Source organism: Austrofundulus limnaeus, unplaced genomic scaffold, assembly GCF_001266775.1.
Source record: "Austrofundulus limnaeus strain Quisiro unplaced genomic scaffold, Austrofundulus_limnaeus-1.0 Scaffold370, whole genome shotgun sequence".
Lineage (NCBI taxonomy): Eukaryota > Metazoa > Chordata > Actinopteri > Cyprinodontiformes > Rivulidae > Austrofundulus > Austrofundulus limnaeus.
Genome location: NW_013952772.1, coordinates 232,387 through 235,088, shown reverse-complemented (window position 1 = coordinate 235,088; position 2,702 = coordinate 232,387). Strand labels below are relative to the sequence as shown.

General features: G+C 42.3%; 1 protein-coding gene across 3 annotated transcripts in view; it reads left to right on the top strand.

Annotated features, from left to right (window-relative positions):
- The window catches only part of syngap1b (synaptic Ras GTPase activating protein 1b), a 222,439-nt gene that overhangs the window by 215,970 nt on the left and 3,767 nt on the right, over positions 1-2,702 (top strand). For 2 of the 3 annotated variants that reach the window (XM_014023447.1, XM_014023449.1), the window contains one exon: positions 1,587-2,696. The exons of the other annotated variant lie outside the window; for it this stretch is intronic. In XM_014023447.1, the coding sequence (XP_013878901.1) occupies positions 1,587-1,877 (291 nt within the window). In that variant the 3' untranslated portion in view covers positions 1,878-2,696. Of the gene's footprint in view, positions 1-1,586; positions 2,697-2,702 lie in introns of those variants that run through there. 3 annotated transcript variants of the gene reach the window in all.

The following is a 2,702-nucleotide window of genomic DNA, read 5'->3' as shown; positions in this document are numbered from 1 at the left end:
TATTACTACTGTGTTCCTGTTAATGATATACATGACCTGAAATGACTTAAGTGTTGATATTTTGATTTTAGTATCAATATTGAGGCATAAAGTTCTGTTATTGGTGGTATCTGAGGCCGAACCACTGCAGAACAGACTGATCTAAAGTAAAGACGTTCACTGATGAACAGTTTTTATGATAACACACTGCAGTCGTCAGTTTGTTTTCAGAGCAGCTCAGCTAAATGAACAGGAACAGGATATCTCAGTGGACTGGGACCAGTTTGTGAAACAGCATCTGTGAGGGATTCTCCAACATGGCAGCAGGCGCTCGCAGGCTCGTTGGTTACATTTTAAACATGTTCAAAAAGATTGAATCTTGAATCTGTCTTAATTCTTTGATTTTATTTACTTTTATTTAGGTAATGTTGAGAGAGAGATTCTCATTCACAAGAGAGGCCTGTAACTTTAGTCACACAAAAATCCAACTATTTTCTTTTAATACATTCAAATATATTCAAAAATATTCCCATACATGTATTCTGGTACGGTAGTTTTAGTAAATTCTAGAGCTTGTTTATTTAAAAAAAAAACTGACATTTCTGGTGAGAAAAATTCAAATAAAAATGCTTCTAAAAGTGGAGATTTTTTTAAATTTGGTGCATCTTTAAAAACAAAAAAACTGAAGCAGCGGTCTGTTTTTCTCAGGCCAACTAATGTTTTATGTTTTATCTCTTTTGTTAATCCCGTCACCATCAGGCTTCGATGGAGTCAAATGATGTCAAATTTGATTTCATGGGGACTTTAATAGACTTATAAATAAAACTAAAAATGTTTCTGATATTTAATGTCTTTTTTTAAGAAAGCTAAAGTCAGATTTCCTAACCAAAGGGTCCAGCCTTGTTGTTGGTGGAGAAACCTTTGGTTGGTAAAAATGACTCGTTTCTGCTTTAAATGCTTTGCTTTTAAAATGTGTGGCTTACAGTCCTGACTGTGCATGTTAATAAGATGACACTATAGTGCTGTTATAGTACAGATAAGTTTTTATTTTGTATTTAAGCACATTCAGATAAGAAAGTAAACTTTCAGTCTCTGTGACAGCAGTCACATGACAAACGCTCCCTGCTTCTGGTCCTGAGTGGATCAGGATCCTCTGAGCTTCCAGGATTTAAACTCCCCCTCATCTCCTCTTTCTCTGTTTCTCCTTTTTTTAATGCTGCCATTTCTGTTGGTGTTCATCAGCCTCCTAACTCATTTGACTCTTTCTCTCCTCTCTCTCTCTGTCTCCTCTTCCAATCCCTTGTTGTGGTTTTATTTTTATTTTTTTTATTTTTGCTCTGATCACCACTTCTACATGTTGTCGTTCCACCTTTTTCTCCTCTTATCAACGTTGATGTTTTCCCACATGAAATTACATATTTCTTGTCTTCTTCTTTTCTTTATGTGTGTCTCACTGGTTTCTTTGTTTTTCCTCAACATGCCATGATGGGACATATCCTTTTTTCCTCGCATCCTTTCCATCGTTCATTGAATGGCCTCTCTCCTGCAACCATTTCTTCCTGCTCCCACTCCTCTTCCCCCCCTCCCCTCTTTCTCTATCTCGCTAGGAGGACCAGCTTTCCTCCCTGGGTTCTGCAGACCCCGGTGTGAAAACTGAGCGTGGATGGGGAGGAGGAGGAGGAGGACAAGGAGGAGCGGTAACCAACAATCAAGTCCACAGACTCTCTTCCTTTGGCATTTCCTCTGACACATCACCCCACAATAAAGTCCTCCCCCAAACTGTGGACCTTCCCTCCTTACCCACTCCTCACCAGCATCCTAGTCAGAATGAAGAGCTCCATGGCGATAACATGGCATCTTCACAGGCGACCGAGGCCACGGCAACGACACACGTGTAGAAGAATGGAGGGGGAGTAGGTCAAACACAAGCCAAATCAGAGAGAGAGACGATACAAAACTAAAACAGTCCCCATCCTTTCTGTCCCCTTCTGCCTGCGAGCAGAGAGAGAAGCACACTGTGTGGGAGAGGAGTAATAATCACACTGTTTAACACAAACACAAAGGGCTCTTTAATGAACACTTGCTCTCCTGACGCTCACACGGAGCTTTAAAACGGCACGAGACTTGCAGGACAAGATCTCGCCGCCTTGTTTCATACCTGCAGTGTGAATCCATCGCCTGTCTTCGTGACGTAAGGATCAAACACCCCAAAGACTTCATAGTAGCCATTAAGGAGGAAGCGTCTGAGCTGTGAGCGGGCTTAAAGTGACGGAGGGATCCGTGTTTGCGTCCACGTCCTGCAACGCGCCGGGCGGAGGCGTGGCCAAGTGTTCTGGCTTTTACCTAGTGCCTTTGGGAGTTTTTTCAACAGGGTCTAACAGTCGAGGTAACACCCTTAGCTTTGTTAGCGTGTGGGTCGGACACAGCGTTGGTGTTTGAGTGGCAGGAGGACACTTCTGGGAACTTTCTGTTTGTTTCTCTCAATCCAAAGGGACTACTTGTTTTTGAGCTCGTGCAGTTTTTCTCTTCTCAATCTCAGAACCGATGTGATAAACTGGTGCTAAACAGAAACAAATGGTGCCGTTTTTTTGTTTGTTTGTTTGTTTTTTTCCCCAAGCAAGCCGTCTGTATGTCTGCCATGTCACTGCTTCTGTCACGACTCATGATTCACTGTCTCTTCTCTTCCTGCAGTTTGTCTTTGAGTGGACCTCCCCCCCAAGCCC